The sequence below is a fragment of the Talpa europaea genome (assembly GCF_964194135.1).
Source record: "Talpa europaea genome assembly, chromosome: 7".
Taxonomy (NCBI): Eukaryota; Metazoa; Chordata; class Mammalia; order Eulipotyphla; family Talpidae; genus Talpa; species Talpa europaea.
Window position 1 is genome coordinate 123,717,246 of NC_140074.1, and position 18,150 is coordinate 123,735,395.

At 49.0% G+C, this 18,150-nt stretch overlaps 1 protein-coding gene across 1 annotated transcript; it reads left to right on the forward strand.

Moving 5' to 3' along the window:
- The first annotated feature begins 4,146 nt into the window (after positions 1-4,146).
- On the forward strand, positions 4,147-13,200 carry MYL4 (myosin light chain 4). The gene is made up of 6 exons (XM_084236908.1): positions 4,147-4,170; positions 9,459-9,608; positions 10,965-11,138; positions 11,614-11,691; positions 12,256-12,299; positions 12,737-13,200. The coding sequence occupies exons 2-5, from the start codon at positions 9,506-9,508 to the stop codon at positions 12,282-12,284; spliced, it is 384 nt and encodes a 127-aa protein (XP_084093034.1). The 5' UTR covers positions 4,147-4,170; positions 9,459-9,505; the 3' UTR covers positions 12,285-12,299; positions 12,737-13,200.
- The last annotated feature ends 4,950 nt before the right edge of the window (positions 13,201-18,150 follow it).

Sequence of the window (18,150 nt, forward strand, 5' to 3'; positions counted from 1 at the left end):
ACTTCAGAATCAGACACACTTGTATGTACTCCCAGCTTGAAACTAGTTAGCTAAGCAATCTTGTGCCTGGACCATTTTTTGTCTCAATCCTCCCATGTATGAGATGGGGCTAAGAGTCATATTTACCTCACAGGATTGCGGTGAAGATTGATGAGATGCTGTATGAATAGAGCTATACACACACGCACACACGCACACACACATGTAGTCCAGGGGTATAGATACGTTAGAGGTATAGTAAAACCTAAACACAGGATTTCTGACCTTTAGTCTCGAGTTTCAGGCCCTGGGCTCTGCTGAGTTAAGAGCTCAACACTTGTTGAATGAATGACTGAGGATGGTGGGGGTGGTGGACCTAGGATTTGAGGCCTGTGGAGCTCCTGGGGTACGTGCTCTGGAAGATGGAGGGCTTTGCCCCATGCGTTGGGAGGGTGTGGCGGGACAGTGTGGGTTGGCTGGGCCAGCTGTTGCTTCAGGGCTCCAGGCCGGACTGCTGAGCCTCAGGCCAGAGCCCAGGGCCCAGAGTGGCTCTCAGCTTAAAGGATCTTGGCTTAAAAGGAATGTGCAGTGGGCTGCCCCTGCTCAGGAGGGGCTAAAAAAAGCCTTCCCCTCCCCTGGGCTTTGTGTGAGGGTTATCAACTGCTCAAGTCAGCTCATCTCTCTGGCTGGACACCGGCATTTTTGAGAGGGTCTGTGTTCCTGGCCCTTCTGGGTTTCCACCAATTGGCAGGAAGGAGTCAGCTTGTTCCAGAGGTGGAGGCTGTGAGGGGTGTGAGGTATGGGGGAGGGGGGCTGGTGGCCCCAAACCTGGTGACAATACACTGTTGTCAGCTGTACCCTGCTGGTGTTTCTTCCTTTTATAGTCAGCAGCAGTTGTTCCTGCTCTCACCCAGCCCCTCGATGGGGGCTCCTGACCAGGATAAAAAGGAGGAGGCATCTGAGTCTCCTGTCTCCACTCCTGGGTGCTGCATCTCCTGATTCCTTTCTAGGTCTCGCCTCCACCAAAGACCCCCAAGACAACATGCCTCCCAAGAAGCCGGAACCTAAGAAGGACACCCCCAAGCCGGCCCCAGCCCCTGCCCCGGCTCCTGAGCCCCCCAAGGAAGCTGCCTTTGACCCCAAGAGTGTAAAGGTGAGCAAACTTCAGTCTTGGGGATGGGTGTAGGTTTGACAATCAGGATCTGGTTCGCCTGCGGCTCAGAAATCTGCTTCATGGAGGCTGCCGGGGTTGAGAGCCGTGGTGTCCAGACCCTGGATCACAATCCCAGGGCCGTGGAGCAGGTCCTGGGGCTGGTCAGGGCTATTTTGGGTTGTTATCCTTTCCCTCAAGAACAGGTTTTGGTTCTGTCTGTGGATGCCCTGATCTGTCCCCCTGTACTTGCCCAGCAGAGTTGAGAGTGGCAACGAGGTGTAACTAGTCAACCATCCAACCCTTTTTGGCACTTTGGGGCCACCATAGTGAAGTGGTCGACTCCTTGCTTAGAGGTGGTGTGATATGTTGATGGAGAAAAGACACATGACGCTGACTGCCAGTGTTGCTCGGAGCAGGGATGTGACTAATGAGGGGGCATGTGCCTGTGTGCTGGGGAAAGGCCTTACACACAAAGGCCCTGTGTGTGTGCGTTGGCGGGGGAAGGGATCAGGAGGCCAAAGATAAGGTGAGAGAAGACAGGCTTTCTCTCCTGTTTACCTAGATGGGTCCCTGCCGTGAGCTCCTATCTGGAGTGTGCAGAGGACTGACTCTCCTTGCCCCCCACCCCAGCCGAGACCAGTTCTGACCTAGTGAGGGAGCTGGGCCCGGCTCCCTGTGCGACTCGGTCCTCGTCCCTCTCTGTCCTCTCTGTCCTCTTCACACCAGGAAGTTCCTCTGCCTGGGGCTGGGTAGGCCCTGCCTGCTGACTCAGTCATTTCGGCCCTCCCAGCTCACTAGCCCAGTGGCTGAAGAGATGGAAAGGGCAGGGGGTGGGTTGAGAAGGGGGAGGTCAGATGCCGCGGGAGAACGAAGCAATTTTAAGACTTGGCACCAGAATGTAGAGGTCAAGTGGCTTCTGCTCTGAAGAGCTATGAATAATGACTTAGGAGCAGAGGGTATCAGCTGGGGGTGGTGTGGGATGAGGTGGGAAAAAGAACTCAGAAGCAGGTTCTGTGACAAGCAGACAGGAAAACGAGGTCCAGGCCTCTCATTGGACGTCCCTCCCTGTCTCAAGATCCCTCCAGCACGGGCCCTGCAGACGGATTGTGCCAGAGACCTGGGGGACGATCTGTGGTAATTCCTACTGGGGGCGACCGAGATGTCTTGGCCAAGAAAGTTAATCAAGCCTCCCTGGGCTTGATTGTGGCTTACTCTAGGGAAACTGAGGCATACTTAAGCCCTCGAAAGTGGCTGAAGGCCTTCTAGGTCATCCACCACACCCTCTGAGGATCCCACCTTGCCTTGGTTTCTGATTTGTGTGGATAATACACCACTCCTGTGGGTGCACTAGTCCCGTGTCCCCAGGTCAGGGCAACAGCTGCTTAGCAGCATGGCAGGTGTCCCTTGGCCCATCACTTCCCTTCATCCTCTCATGCCCCTCAACTTCTCACCCCAATGGCAATCCTCTTTTCTACTTCTGGGGTGACTGAACTGGCTTTAAAGTTGAGAAAGAACGAGGTGACTTTCATGAGAATCACCTCCCCATTATGGTGCTTACCCAGTTTCTCTCTAAGATTATTTTTATTAAAAAAAAATTATTTATGTATACAAGAACTGGGGTATAGGCCAGAGGTGTGAGGGGATGAGAAGACTCACCAGAGACAGAGTGGGGAGCAGAACAGGCGGATCTACTGAAATACACTGCTGAGGGGAACAGCAGGCAAGACAGGAGAGGTCTGCTGCACCATGTGGGTAGCTCCCTGGCTAGAGATTCATGCCACAAAGGCTGGCCATTGTGTTATATAGCACTATGACTTTAACCCCTGTGCCACCAGGGAGGCCCTCTTAGAAGATTCTTTACTCAAAGACAGAGCAAAAGCAACATAAACCAATGTCTGTGGTTATGGCTTCACCAATTTCTCTTCCATGGTTACTCCTGAGGCCTAACACATTGCAAAATAAGGAGAACTTTTCCTCAGAGAGTACATGTGAAGCGTCCTTCCCCATTTACCGGATTTCTTTAACTTCCTGATGCCCCAGCCCCCGACGTTTGGCACAGTCCATTCCTGGGCACAACTAGTTCCCTTTATGGCTGGCATAACCCCCTCCTGCTCTCCTTGCTCATTCCAGTCCCCTCAAGGGTCCTCCTGAATGGATGTCAGCCTAAGGGCACCGCACAAGCTTGAGAATTAGGACTGGGGACGGTGGTGTATGAAGAAGATGCTCCAAGGCTGGTTACCACCCCCAGATGAGAAGGGATTGGGGTGGTAGTAGACAAGGGTGGCAGATTAACACATATGACTCTCGGTTAAAGTGACGACGCCCGTTTTTGTTCCTTGTTCATTTTCAGAGCTTTCCTCTTCTGTGCTCAGCAATGAATTATTGGGGATGGGGGCAGAGAATCTCAAGTCCTTCAGATTTTTTGAGTGCCTACTATATGCCAGGCATTTCAGTAAACAATAAACAAAAATCCCTGCCCTGAGGGAGTGCTGGCTTCAAGGAACTGGGGTACACATAAAGGCACACCTAGAAAACAGTCAGGAAGGCTGGGGCCACTCCTCTGTCTGAGAGTGAGAGCGCTTAAGAGGGACTAAGAGGGCCGGCAGCCTGAAGGAGGGGCTGGGATGGAGTGGGAGTAAGGGAAGTTGTCCCTGGAGGAGGTGGATTTAAAAGCATCAAATGGAAAAGGCAGTCCCAGGGAGGACTGGAGGGCACCCAACGGGAGAGGAAGGGTGGCTTGTGGAGGAGGGAAAGACTGAATGGGTGAAAGTCAGGGCAGCTTATGGCCGGTTTGCAGAGCATTTCTCTTTCTCCCTCACTTGGAGCGTCACTGACCAAATGTACTGAGGGAGCTTCGGAGCCACCTTATTTTATGCCCTGTCAGTCTTGGCCCACGACTGGGGTCTCCTGCCCTTCTTCCTCGGCCTGCCAGATGTGGAAACCATTTCTGCTTCCCTGTGGAAGCCTCTAGCAGCCTTAGCCCTGATTCCTCTGTGTTTCCTCCCCACAGATAGACTTCACTGCTGACCAGATTGAAGGTGAGTAGTGCTGCACCCCCAACCACCCACTGTTGCACTTCCCTGGAGGAGGAAAGAGAAGCAGAGGTTGTTATCTCGGTCATCATCCCCATAGCAAGCCTGTGTTTGATCTAGGTTATTAACTCCTCAGCCCTTTATGTAGCTCATTTAATTTTCACAAAACTGAGTCCCAAAGAGGTTGGATGACTCGCCCAGTGTCACACAGGTAATCCGTGAAGAGCCAGGGTTCCAACTCAGCAATCTGATTCCAGACCTGAGCTCTCTACTGCTCTGCCAGACCACCTGGAACATGATAGGGGCACAGTAAACCCCCCCCAAATCTACCATCCAGCTCATTTAGAACACCTCATTTCTGTTCCTGCCATTGGAAAGCCCCCCTCGTAGGTTACCAACTTCCTCTCCCCTCCTGCAGTCTGCCATGATGCCCACCCCCTGTGGTGGTAGGGCCAGTCCTGACGGGGGGTCTCCTCGTCCACTGTGCTCTCCATCAACAGCTCCTCTCCATCTTTGGGGCTCACTGTCACTTTACAGCCAGGACTCAACTCACCAAATGACTCTAGGAAAGACAAACAGAGGGCTTGGAAGGGAACCTGAGAGGTCTTGAACTCTTGATTTTAAGCACATATGGTATTTTACAAATTAAACTTGCGCATGCCTATGGTAAAAAAACAAAACAAAACAAAACACATACTACTTAAAACTAAATAATGAAAAATAAAAATACTTTTCCTTTATTTTCCTCTCATGCCGCTCTCCCAAAGACAACTACTATTAATAGGACTTTAGCAATCCTTTGAGAAAAATATATAATAATACATATTAATTATTATAGTTATATAATAAAATAAATAGGTACAAATATTCCAATAATTACTAACCAATATAAATAACCTATAAGTAACAAAGTTTATAAATATAAATAATAAAATATAAACACTAAAATTAATAGAATGGTATATATTATAAATGTAATAAATAATACAAATTAATATTGTTTAATAATATATTTAAATATCTTTTTATATTTTCATTCACCTTTTTTTTAGCTTTTTGTTTTGTTTTCATTTATCTTTCATTCACTTAATAATTACACAGTACTTCATTCTTTTCAATAATTATATTTAATCAGTCTTCCTTGATAGGCATTTGGGTTGTTTCCTGAATATCAGCATACTTTCCCCAAGGAATTTTCGTAGCAGTGGGTCAGAGGATATGTGCATTTAAAATGGCAAAAGCGGGCCTCCCTGGTGGTGCAGTGGTTGAGGGCTGGGCTACGAAGCTGCCTGCAGCCTCTGCAGCGCCAGTTCGATTCCCGGCCACGGGGCGAGGATCCCACATGGCACGCAGACCTCTCCTGCCGCCCGCTGCTCCCCTCAGCAGTGTACTTCAGTCCTTCTGCCTGTTCTGCTCCCAGCTCTGGCTCTGGTGAATTCTCTCACCCTCCCGCTCTTCTGACTGTACCCAGTACTTGTATAAATAAAAAAATAAATCTTTAAAAAAAAAAATAAATAAAATGGCAAAAGCCATTGCCAAATTACCCTCCCAAAACGTGCCACTTTACCCACAAAAAAAGGCCTGAGAGCTAGCAGATACATTCTGAAGTTATCAAGCTGAATCTGACTTTGTTTTTGGAATACTCAGTGGGCACTTTTAGTCAATAGTTTGGCATGCTGTGAAGTTCTTCAAATTAATTTGAATACATTTCAGTATGATCTATGTATGTATCACACAAGATTGAAGCAACTAATGATAAGTTTTTTTTCCCTCCCCCAGATGGGAATCAGGGATAAAGACAGCAGGAGAGCTGTTTTTCCCATGAAGCTTTTCAGAACTGGGGCCTAACTCCCAGTCTTTCATCCCTTTCACTTGGAAGACATTATTCCCGATGTCGCACTTGATTGTTTCTGCTTTAATTTTTCTCTGCTGTCTCTTCATTTGCTTTTCGGTGAGCTGGAGGTTGTTTTCTCACGTTATGGTGGAAAGCCATGCTTTTGAGTCAGGAGACTTTAGTGTTTGTCCTAAGTCTGCCATTATTGGCCATGAAACTGTGGGAAAGTCACTTCCTGACACTTTTTTTTATGTGCAAGGTGAGGATATTGGCTCTTTTCAGTCAAAACACATGATTCTTTTCCATATCCAGTTTCCATCTTCTTGAAGTTAGTTATCCAATCCCAAGGTAGCTTTATATTATATTCTCCAGGTGACAGGGCCTCAGTTTCTTTTATGCTTTAAAAAAAAAAAACTTTAATATTCATTTATCAGTTCCCTACATATGTGTGTGACTCTGTGGGTACATTTTTACTCCTCCACATGCTTCATTCACTCTCCAGTGCTCCTGGCCAGTGCCCTACCTCCCTTCCTTCCCCTGTTTCTTTTCCGAACCCCCATTCCCTCTGGTAACCAGTTTATTTTTCACAGAGTCTAAGAATTATTTTTGCTGTGCTTTGCCAATATGTGTTCTTTGGTTATTTATATTCCACAAAAAATTGACACCATCAGTACTTTTCGTGTTCTGGCTTATTTCACTCAGCATAATTGCCTCAAGATCCACCCTTTTGTCCCCAGAGGCACTATTTCATTTTTTTTAAAAAGCTGAGTAGTATTCCATTGGGTATATATTCCACAACTTCCTTATCCTGCCCCCTGTGGATGGGCACTTAGGCTGGGTCCCCGACTTGGCAATTGTGGGCCGTGCTGCTATGAACGCAGGAGGGCATCAGTCTTTTCATACTGGTGTTTGCATGTTCTTTGGGTAAATAGCCCCAGTGGTACTGCTGGATCACATGCTCCTTCCATTTTTTTTCCCAAAGGTATCTCCATTTAACCTTTAAACTTTTAATTGTTGACTTCCTTCTCTGGTCCCTGTCAGATTTCCAAATCCTTCTAGAAAGGGGTTACCACCAAAGTTGATTGCTTTAGCATGCAGCTGGCTACTTAGATTAGAGAAAATGTCTCTTCCTGGCCCTGAACATCACCCTTCGTATTCATCGAGACCACACTGGCTTTGCTTTTTTCCTAGCAGCACTCCTCAATGTCACTGTTTGGTTGTCATACATGGGCTATGCTCCCCTGCCAGCTAGGACATTAACAGGTACAACAGGTCTCTTCCAACACTTCCTCCTTCCTCCTCCCTGTTTCTTTGGTTTCCTTAATAGTTAGCCCAAAGTTACAGCTGCATGTCTTATTAATGAGGACAATAATACCTATAGCATAAAGTTTTGTAAAGATGAATGAGGCAATCCATGGGAAATTATCAGTTCAGCACCTGCCCTGTGGCAAATGCCCAAATTGTTCTTGTTACTTCCCGGTCACATTACACTCTCCTCATAAGACTCATCATATTTTTCTAATATGAGGAGACTCTTCTTTTTATCAAATCTGACCTTCTGATCCAACTAGCAGAAGATCAAAAAGTCCGAGTTCAGTTTCAACTAACAAATGGAACAACCTCTGAACTTGTGCCAGAAGCCAGGCTAATTGCTTTCAAACTTAAAAATATATATATAAATCCTCCTAACAAGTTGTTATTTCCTTCTCACAGAGGAGGAAATCACGGTTCAGACAGGTGAAAGGACTTGGCCAAGATCACACTGTTAAGTGGTAAAATCGGGATTAAACTGCTACAATAACACTAACTGCATTGTTACTGTGAGCAGGAAATTGTGTTGAGTTTCTAAACACATGATTGTATTTAATTTGAATGCCATTTAAGGACCCTGAGTTAGGTGCCATTTAGAGAAGAAAAGTAGTTTATAGAGGTTAAATATTAACTTTCCCAAGGTTACACAGCTTGTAAGTGATGGAAATGGAATTTGAACCGGACAATTCAGCAATAGGAAAGACATGCGGTTTCTATCTTTTAAAATTAAACAAAACTTAATAAAGAGCTGCAGGTAAACATCTTGGGAAACCTACTTTGATATGTAGAATGATTTGTAAATAACCCATATGCAGCCTCTGAGGAAGTAAGTATTGCTGAAGGACTTGGAGAGGATTACAAACCGCTTTTCTCCTAAGCAGTTCACACATTCTTCTTAGGTTTATATTGTTAATCTGTTTAGTAAATCATTTCTTTGCTATCATAAGTAACTGCAATGCACTCCAAGCCCAAATTATAATCGGCTAAATCCAAATGAGTGATTGTAAAGGCCGGACTGGCCACAGTGCAGGTTTTCTGATCCCATGCAGACCGGGTCAAGGAGTAGTCAGAGTCCTCAGTGGTTTTTTGCAGGTCTTTTATTGGGGTTCACCAGGCATATGGCAGGCAGGGGTGCTGGCTGGGAGCTGGGAGGCTGGCAGGCCTCCCAGCCCCCCAGCAAGTCTTCACTCTATCTGGGCTCTCTGGAGTTGGTTCTGCTGCTTCTCGGCTTCTCTTTCGGCTTCAGCTTCTACTGCTGCTACTGCTGCTGCTGCTGGCGTCCCCGTGACGCCGCCCTTAAAAAGCACAATCTTAGTTCAGCTGAATCCCATCTACCTATGCCCACACCCTATTCCAGGTGCCCGCCATCAGGCATGCATTCAGGACAAGGATCCATCATCTATCCTGATGGCGGAAGGGCAGAAAAGCCTGACATTTTCTTTACCCTACAGTGATGAATGAAGTTCTTTGCAGAGGACTCAGGAGGGTCTTAGTTTGGCCTTGCTCCTTGGAAACCTGCCCTGGTCCCTGCATCTCTGAGCGAGCCCCAGAACTAGGACAGTATAATCACCCCCATTTGTTCATTCCCTGACTATGAGTTAGACACTGCCCTCCATTTGCTTTGTAGTCAACCCCCACAACCCCCAGCGACCCCCTCAGGTGATCTCAGCTTAGAGCTAAGAAAAAAGGACCCTCAGAGGTTGGGAGTCCAGTGGAGCTGGTGGCTGTTTCTACCTTGTCCCCTTGTCTGGCCTGGGAGCCCTTTCAGCTGGAGGGGCCGATCATGGTCTGAGCTGACTTCCCCCGGGCCTTACCCCTTTGCAAAGGGCCAAAGTGCAGGAGGGCTGGCAGCCCTAAGCACTCCCCACCCCATGCCCCACCCCAGCTCAAGGAGGAGCCCGAGGGCCTCTCCTGCAGCCAGATGAGGGCCCGAATCCTGACACCCCCCCCCCCCCGCCCCAGTCCTGTCTTCACTACCCTGCCACTTGGCAGGGGACATGTTCAAGTGACCACAAGACAACAGGAGGATGACAGGGTGGGGATGGGCTCCAGGGAGGCGCCTTACTGAAATACTTGATGGGCCACACCGACCTGCCCCAGCCACCACCTTCCCATGGGCCAGGGCCTGCAGCAGGGTTTCTCTCTCCAGAGTTCAAGGAGGCCTTCTCGTTGTTTGACCGGACCCCGACTGGGGAGATGAAGATCACCTATGGGCAGTGCGGGGATGTGCTGCGTGCCCTGGGCCAGAACCCCACCAACGCTGAGGTGCTGCGCGTCCTGGGCAAACCCAAGCCTGAAGGTCAGCGCCCCCGTGCGGTCCACCTCCTCGTGTCGGGGTCTGTCCCTCCCGGGATCACCTTCTCCCCCTTTAGACCTCCCTGCCCCACCTTACCCCGCCCCACCTTACCCGCCTCTCATGGCCAGGATTTATCCGGATGCCCTTGGCACCTCCTTAACCCTTGAAAGGTGGGACCTGGGCTTGTTCTTGTTTTCCCTGCCTGAGCCCGAGCTCCCGCAAAGCCGGCAAGACATCGTGTTGTTTCAGTGTCTTCCTCTGAGACCCCATGGTGCTAGGGTCATGGGGCAGGGGCAGAAGGCATGGGAATCTGATGACCAACCATCCTCAGTGCCCCACCCCCCTTCTTAGTGGAGGTGTCACAGAGCAGAGCTGTCCTTGCTGGGTGAGAACTAGGTGCTCATATGGCCAGGGCCCTGAAGATGGCAAACCCTGCCCCTAATGTGAGCTAGTGCAAGCTCCAGGCAGCTGCTGGAAGGTGTGTCTCACACTCATTTGCCTTCTGATAGATTTTGGCAAGTGAGGATTTAGGTGCAAGGAGTGTGTCCCTTAGGGAATGACCACCGTGGCAGGGAAGTTACAAGCTGCCCTAAAACAGCCAAGGCCTTCTTAGAGGTGCAACAACTGGGTGGGCCAGGCAGGCCTGGGCAGGAGCTCACTGGCAAGGCTGGGCTTCTCTAGAGGCTTCCTGGTCCCCACCTAGGATGAAGGCTGGAAGAGGCCAGAGGATCGGGGGGCTGCCCACGTCAGCAGGGCTTCCTGGAGAACAAAGATACCTGGGCACTAGTTAAAGTGAACATTTAGGCTACTAAAAAAGGTTCACATCTATCAAATTAAAGCTTTTAACAAACCGCAATGTGGGAGAAGTGTGCTGTGAATTTATACACTTGATTGACTCAGAATAGCTCCAGGCAGCGTGGTCTAGTAATGGGGCCTAAATGCACAGTGATGTGAAATTTTGTCTTAAATCCTATCAGTTGGCCTCTATGACTGCATGTCTGTCACATAGCAAAAGTCCCGCAAGTCCTGCAGCCCCTCAACTTCTACTGCTGACACCATCAGCTCCCCCACCTCGGGGGCCACCTGAGCTCAGAGGCCTGGGTGGAGTCATGGTCCTTCTTTCCTTCTGCCCTGGTACTTTCCCGGAGAAAACTGCATCCCAGTGCCAGTCCTATGGTGCTCTCGTGGGCCCTTGTCCTCCAGGACACCTGCCTGGATGCCCCGGCCAGCGTGGCTGCAGCTGAGCCTGGTGCCACTGGGAGGTTCCTAGCCTGGTGGAGCTGGGAGAGGCCCTGCTGTGCCTCCGCTCCCGTGGGCTTCTGCTGACGTTGACTCTCTCTCCTGGCTGTGCCCGTGCAGAGATGAGCACCAAGACCCTGGACTTCGAGACCTTCCTGCCCATTCTGCAGCACATATCCCGCAACAAGGAGCAGGGCACCTACGAGGACTTCGTGGAGGGGCTGCGCGTTTTTGACAAGGAGAGTAACGGCACGGTCATGGGCGCTGAGCTTCGCCACGTCCTGGCCACCTTGGGTATGCAGCCAGGGAGAGGTGGAGTCCATGTGGAAGGGAGGAGGGCTTGGAGGCACTGAGGTGGCCTGTGTTGGAGGGACATTGGGGTCCATTCCTCCTGAACCTCACATCCCAATTCAGCGTCTGTCTATCTTGGCTCTCTAGGGACCTTCCCAGCTAGGTTTTCTAGCAGGGTTTGACAGCAGGGGTGACAGCTGAGGCCTCTGCAGTGGTACCCATGGTTTCCATCCCTGTCTTTACGGCAGTCTCTGAAATCCTGGTCTGCTCACCCAGTGGTGGCCACAGGCAAAAGGAGAGGTCTGGGGCCTATGAAGAGTCTTAAGACCCTTGGCTCTACCCTCTAAAGCCTTTGGGGGAGGCGTAGTATGACCACATCCCAGGACGGGGAGACTTGGGCCTTCAGACTTGCAGGGGTGTTTGGGTTCTGCCTGTCTCTTTGCTGCCATCTGTCATTAAGAGCCTTGCCCCACCCCAGGAGAGAAGATGACTGAAGCTGAAGTGGAGCAGCTGCTAGCTGGGCAAGAGGATGCCAATGGCTGCATCAACTATGAAGGTGTCTGGCTGTGCCTTCTTTCCTTCCATGGGCACCCAGGGGTGGGAGTGTGGCCAGCTTGGGCTGGGTGGGGGTCTGCAGAATGAGCAGACCTAGGAGCTAGAGGGTCTGTGCTCCAGACATGCATTGGTGGCTCTAGATCAATGTTCTTCTCCCTCCTGGGGGTGAACATCCTGGTAGAATGGAAGGTCTGGATTTTGGAGATCACTCTGGGATGCACCAGCTGTGTGGCCTTGATCTAGCCACTTACCTTCTCTGAGCCTCAGCTTTCTCTTTGAGCAAAGGCACCTTTCTTAAGGCAGCAGGATTGGCAGAGGTGGCGCTGCTCATTTCATCTACTTCCAGAAGCAGCACAGGGAGTTCGGCACAAAGCAGAAGTTAGGTCTCCTCTGCCCTTCCACCTTCTCCCCACCAACCCCAAGTACGAGAAAGAACTGCAGACTGAGGAAGGGGTGGTGAGGAAGCCTGAAGTCAGTAGAGGAGAAAGGGAGGAGGTTTAAGGGGCTGAGAGGGCAAGAAGGAGCCGAGGGGTGCGTGCGGGACTGACGGTGGCCTTCTTTCCAGCCTTCGTCAAGCACATCATGTCTGGGTGAAGCAGGCCTGCCAGGGTGAGTGCAGCCTCCCCCTCCCGGCCCCTCTGGGGCTTCGGGACCAGCCACCTGCCCTATAGCTCTGCTCTCCCAGCCCTGATCCTTTCAGAGGGGATGGCGGGAGATCACACTGGGGGAGCAGCTCCCCCTCCTGCCTGGTTCCTTCCCTTCCCCCCCCCCCCATGCCTTCTGCCCTCCTTGGGCTTTGCACCCCACCTTGCCCCTTACCAGGCACATCCTCCGCCTCTCCCAGGTCTTTTGGGCGAGACCAGTCCCGCAGGTCTGGGGCCGCCTGTATAGGCTCTGCTGTGGAAAATGGCTCCCACGGAGAGTGGCCCTGCCTGTGCCTCCTTCCTTTTACCCTCTACATGCCCCGTCCCTCCCCAACATCTCAGCGCCATCCTGATGGGGGTATGGAGGATGATGTTCTTCTTCTACCTAGTCCTTTCTTTCAGGTGCCTGGCCCTTGGCCTTAGCCCTCCCGGGGTGAGCGGTGAGAGGCCTGGAGAGACTGAGCTGGAACCGGAGTCCCAGCTTGTCGCTGTCCGCGGCCCCAGGACCTCGTGGGCCTATGGCTTTCCCTGGAAATAAACGGCTGTGGCTCACCTGGGCCAGGCCTCTGCTCCAAACAGCCCCTGAGTTGTTGTTTTTATTTTTATTTTATTTTTATTTTTTAATTTTTCTGTGTTTTTGTTGCTGTTGTTTTTAAATGAAATCACTGAGGGGTGTGCGTGTGTGTGTGCGCGCGCGTGCCCCCTGAGGCCTTATGTTTTGTTCCTAGAGAAATGAGTAGCTACCCAGGAACTGGGAGATCAGGACAAAAGCCCCCAGACCCAGAAATACGGGGTCACATGAGCTGAGAGCTTGGGCAGGTCCACAGTTTATGGATGAATTTTGTCTCCTTCCAACACTCAGTCTACCCCTTACCTCACCTCCAGGAGGGAAAGAGGGGGAGGGGCACCAAGGGGTCTGGGGAGGGGGGCAGGGACTCCTCAAATGGTCCTTGCCTTTTCTTCTCTTTGAGAATTGTGTTAAAACACACAACACAAAATTTTCCATCTTAAGCATTTCTAAGTGCATGCTTTTATCGAGTTAAGTATATTCACATTGTGTGACCGCTGTTCTCCAGAACTCATTCATCTTGCAAAGCAGAACCTCTATGTGCATTAGACAACAGCTCCGCGTCCCCTCATTGGGTGCACTATGGTGATAACATATGAGGGGGACCCTCTACGAAAATGCAAACAACGTTGTAAGCCAACATTACTTCAATTAAATTAAAACAATCATTTTTCCCAACTTGAAATGCTGATGTCCCTCCTCCATGGTGGAGCCTTTTCAGATTTTCCTCCTTCCTGTCTTCCTTCATCCTTCCTAAAGTAATTTATTGTGTGTGGTATAGTTCTAGGAATTGGGGTTAAGACTCCCAATGATTAAGAAACCAAAAGCGTGTTGTCCCGGCCAGAGAGTAAGGACATGGCAACCAGGGACTAACCACAGCAAGAACCATCCAGAAACAGCCTCACAATAGCAGGACAGCTTCAGTGCAAGGTCAGAGGACCTGCAAGAAGAGGCACCGGAGGGAAGAGAGGATGACAGGGGAGAGTCTTCCCTGGGAGATGAACTTCAAGTGAGACCGTAAAGGAGAAAGATGCCCCAAGGCTGGTGCTCAGGCCCCGGGAGAAGGGCACGAGGGTGTGTGTGTGTGTGGGGGGGGTGACTGCTCACTCATTCAGCAGATACCAGACACTGAGGGCCTACCGTGGGTGCGGCCCTGACCTGGCCTTAGGGATCTGCTCAGCCAAACAGACATGGTTCTGCCCTTGTGGAGCTTGCAATCTAGTGAGAAGACACATCAAGTAGTTGTATTTATAAGACAGATAACAGCCAACATTTTTGGAACACACTTAAAGTTATAATTATTTGGCTGTGCATTACAGAGATGGAAAGAGAGTGGCTTCAAAGAGATGAAGCACATTTCTCCCTTCCTTTGAAGTTCAGAGATTGGCAGTTCAGGGCTGGCGAGGGTAGAGGGGGTGCGGCTGTTCTCCACAAAGTATGAGGACCCGGGCTCCTTTACCTGTGACATTGCAGCTGGAGATGTCCTCTCCTGCTTCTACTGATGGAAAGGTTCAGGGAGAATTTCCTATTAGGTGAACCTGCTCAGGTGCCAGCGTAACTTACTGAGTCCCTCTGTGGTGTCAGACTGGTTTGTTTGAAGGTAGAAGAAATTCCCAGTCTTAGCCCACCTGGGAAGAGGTATGGGCAAAAGGACATTATTTCCAAGATTTCCTTTGACTGGGTTGACTTGCAATATTTTTTTTTTTAAAAGATTTATTTATTTATTTATGCATACAAGAGCTGGGGTACAGGCCAGAGTTGTGGGGGTGGTGGTGGTGGTGGTGAGAAGATTCACCAGAGACAGTGGGGAACAGAACAGGCAGGCTGACCGAAGTACACTGCTGAGGGGAGCAGCGGGCAAGTCAGGAGAGGTCTGCTGCACCATGTGGGTTGCTCCCTGGTGGGCTAGGGAATCGAACTCGTGCTGCAGAGGCTGCAGACAGCCTCATAAGTTGCATCTTAACCCACTGCGCCACCAGGTAGGCCCTGACCTGTAATATTTTAAACCCGGACTCAAACCATGTCTAACAAAATACCGTGGACTGGGTGGTTTAAACAACAGATATTTATTGCTCACAGTTCTGGAGGCTGGAAATGTGAGATCACATTTCTCTCTTTCTTGCTCTTTCTCTTTACTATATATACACACACATATACCTATAACACATGTATACATCTACAGGCACAGTTTACACACATGTACACACACCAAACATGTATACATACAGGTTCACACATGTCCACACCAAGATGAGGATCAAGGAGGAGATTTAGGGGAAGCTCCTGCTTACCTGGCCCCTCTCTGCTTTGAACACTGAGGAAGCCCAAAGCTTCTATTCACCCCTTGGAGAGAAAATGGGCAAGGAGGTCATTATGGCTAAGATGATCGTAAAGTGGGGTTCCCAGATGTCAAAGGTAAATTTTGGAGAGATGATAATAGAGAGAGCATGACCAACTTTGTGAACACCTACTATGTGCCAGGCATGGTGCCAAGCACTTCACACCTCATTCTCATAGCAGCCTGTGAAGTAGGGATTGCAATCCCCATTTAAGGATCTAAAAATATCCTATAGGAACAATAGCAACCACAAACTTGACTCTTAGTTCTTTTAGTTTCTCCCCCTCCAGTTTAAGGATGTAGCATGACATAATATGAGTATTTCTTTTTTTTTTTTAAGATTTTATTTATTTGTACAAGAACTGGGGTACAGGTCAGAGGCACGGGAGGGTGAGAGAATTCACCAGAGACAGAGCAGGGAGCAGAAAAGGCAGATGGACCTAAGACACTGCTGAGGGGAGCAGCAGGCAAGGCAGGAGAGGTCTGCCACACCATGTGGGTTTCTCCCTGGCCAGCCGGGAATTGAACCCTCACTGCAGAGGCTGCGGACAGCTTCACAGCACGGTGCTCAACCTGCTGTGCCACCGGGGAGGCCCGATAAATTTCTGCTATGAGTAAGACCATCTGGCATTTTTCATTTTATTTCTGGCTTATTTTGCTCAACATGATCCCTTCCAGCTCATCCATGTTGCTGCAAATTGCATGAGTTTATCTTTTTTGATTGCTGAGTATTATTCCATTGTGTATATGTACCACATCTTCTTGATCCAGGAAAAAGACTAATTATAATAAAGTAAAAATAGAAATCATGGGCCTCCCTGGTGGCGCAAGGGGTTAAACACTGCACTACGAAGCAGTCCACAGCCTCTGCAGCACGAGTTTGATCCCCGGCCAGCCACGGAACAACCCACATGACTCAGCAGACCTCTCCTGTCTCACTCGCTGCTCCCCTCAGCAGAGTATTTCGGTCAGTCTGCCTGTTCTGTTCCCCACTCTGTCTCTGGTGAATCCTCTCACCCCCGCATCTCTGGCATGTACCCAGCTCTTGTATGCATAAATAAACAGATCTTTGAAAAAAATCAAAATCAATAAGCAACTATAAACCAGAGACACACTATGGGGCAGGCGGGATGAGTGAGTAGGCGGGATGAGTAAGTGTGTGTGGGGGGAGCGTGGGAATCATATGGGGACTATAACCAAGATGAAAATGCATACATTGTGCAAAAATGAAAAATGATGTAAAAATATATAAAATTTAAAAAATAATAATAAATGGAAAAAAAAGAGTATTTCTAACGTCCATTTTCACGAAAGTCCTCAGGAACGACTTCCAAATTCACACTAAGGCTTATAAGATTTCTGTCTAGTTTCTAAGGCCTTCCTTTCTTTGCTCCTACTCTAGAAACACCTCTTGCTGCCGCTGGCTGACCTCCATCCTCTCTGTCAGTATCCCTCCTTCTCACCCATGACCTCTTTTTTTTTTTAATTTTTTTTAATTTTTAATTTTTTTTAAATAATAAATTTTATTTTTATATTCCCCCATACAATTGCAAACGCCCCATTCTGACCCCAATCCTTCCCCTCTCGCCCCCCACACCCCAAAAAGTGTCTCTGGTTCATAGTTTTTTGTTGATTTTGATTTTCACTTTCTTATATTCATTTTCCTGGTCCCTTATTTAAGTTTTCTAGATTCCTGCTATGAGTGAGACCATCCGGTATTTTTCTTTTTCTTTTTGGCTTATTTCACTGAGCATGATCCCTTCCAGCGCCATCCATGTTGCTGCAAATTGCATGTGTTTATCTTTTTTGAATGCTGAGTAATATTCTCACCCATGACCTCTTGATCCATCTCCTTTCCTCCCTCTTGCTGCCCATTCAACTGATTTCCACAGCCCAGGTTGGGCTCACTGAGGCTTTCCACACTGCCAGAGGTCTGTTGAGCAGCAGATGGCCGCAATTTAGTCTCCTTAACACAACTGCCGAATGGCAGCTGAAGATGTCAGAGCTGGAGGAGTCCTTGGAGACTTAGAGCAGAGTCACTCACCTCTGCAGCATTTAGCATCATGCTTTGGCTATGGTTGCTCTGTCTTTTAAGGGAGAATGTGCTGGAGATTGCCCATGCAATAGCAACCTATTACCACTAGATGGCACAATTGCAGCAGCTCGCTTCCAAAGGGACACCCAAATGTGGTGTCACATAGCCAGTCTCCAGGGACTTGAGGTGTCAGTTCATTTCAATGCCTTCAGGTAGATGAAGGTCTTGTTCACTTTCAAAGACTCACAAGGTTAGTTAGCTTGCTTCAGTACCTCCACAAAGGTTTGGCAATGAGAGGTCAAAGAGAAGACACTATTTTGGACGTGAAGACCTGGCATCTAGTCCAGTTCTGCTCCTAAGCCACATGCTCAGCTTCAGTTCCAAACTAAAGGGGTTGATTTGCTGTCCCTTCCATCTCTCTGATATGGACCATTTAGAACTCAACTAACTACCTCTTGCTATATTCAGCTTTAGCCCACTTATTTTATTTTCACCCTTATTGTGTATATGTGTTTAGAACGTTGAGAGTAAAAATCATCTATTCAAAATAATTATGGAATGCACAAGAGTAGGTTGTCTAGGAAATAAACAAAGTCACTCATGGTCTTTCACCCCATGAGTCTATACTCTACTAGAGGAAAAATGATCAGCACGTGACAATTTAAGCTATGTCATAAGATAAAACAAAGAAATGACACCAGGCAGTATATGTCTAAGGATTGAGAGAGAGGAGTGAGGACAGAGCACTGGGAGCTCGGAGGAGGAGGAATGATTAAAGAGGGCTTCATGGAAGAGGTGTGGCAATCCTGATGGGTTATAAATTGACGTGAACCTGGGGAGAGACATTCTAGACAGGAAGCACAGATACCTTGTTC